Source organism: Penaeus monodon, chromosome 20 (genome assembly GCF_015228065.2).
Source record: "Penaeus monodon isolate SGIC_2016 chromosome 20, NSTDA_Pmon_1, whole genome shotgun sequence".
NCBI classification, from domain to species: domain Eukaryota; kingdom Metazoa; phylum Arthropoda; class Malacostraca; order Decapoda; family Penaeidae; genus Penaeus; species Penaeus monodon.
In genome coordinates this window covers 24,988,821-24,989,608 of record NC_051405.1, presented here as the reverse complement: position 1 = coordinate 24,989,608, position 788 = coordinate 24,988,821, and the positions used below count along the sequence as shown (strand labels likewise).

The 788-nt window shown below is 36.3% G+C and overlaps 1 protein-coding gene across 3 annotated transcripts in view; it reads right to left on the bottom strand.

Annotated features, from left to right (window-relative positions):
* LOC119585733 (ATP-dependent RNA helicase HAS1-like) overlaps positions 1 to 788 on the bottom strand; it is a 9,376-nt gene that overhangs the window by 2,486 nt on the left and 6,102 nt on the right. For all 3 annotated transcript variants that reach the window (XM_037934426.1, XM_037934427.1, XM_037934425.1), the window contains exon 7: positions 50 to 202. In XM_037934426.1, coding sequence (XP_037790354.1) covers positions 50 to 202 — 153 coding nt within the window. The remainder of the gene's footprint in view (positions 1 to 49; positions 203 to 788) is intronic.

The window sequence follows — 788 nt, the reverse complement described above, 5'->3', positions numbered from 1 at the left end:
CAAATTGCCTGTATACTTTCTTCCTCCACAATCAAGCTGTCATACTCACTTCAGGTTTATGGGGGGGATCATACTGCACAATCCACTGAACGCCTGGGATGTCCCACCCTCGTTCTGCCATGCCGGTTGTCAAAAGGATTCCTCTCTCCATTTCCACAAATTTGGTATACATATTACTCCTCTGGCTCTGCTTCTCTTGGCCCTGATGACAGAAGGGTTTTGTGTTTAGGTGTTTAATGTCTAAGCTTTGAAGGTGAAGAGTGAATGAGAAATTTGTGGGACACTAATTTCTAAAAATTAATTTACAGAAAAAGAGAGTTACAGATGATTTCCACTAATCTCTTGGACTTGACCTACATAGAAAATTAAATGGAACTTGGATTTATTAAAGATGAAGGCCAGTTGCCTTTTTATTTTGTCAAAACCTAATTTCTGGCACCATTTAACTCACTGATACCAGACACATGCACTGTCTGCTATGATTTTGTTGTATTACTATTTTTTTAACAGTTATGAAGGACTTAATTACTGGGCCTAACTCTTTGGTAACTTAATGTTTGTGGAGCCATTTAAACATAAAAATAATTCTAAAAATATATATTTTCCAATCCAAAACTTACTTCAACTTGGAAAGTAATTCTAACAGAAACTGCCCATTAAGTGTGCCCAGTCGAAGGAACAAATCCAAATATCAAAAAAATTTGGGACATCTTAAGAATGTCACGTCATATTATTGGTTCATGCTGCTATTAGGTCTGAACATGGAATTGACTGTATATAATGAGATC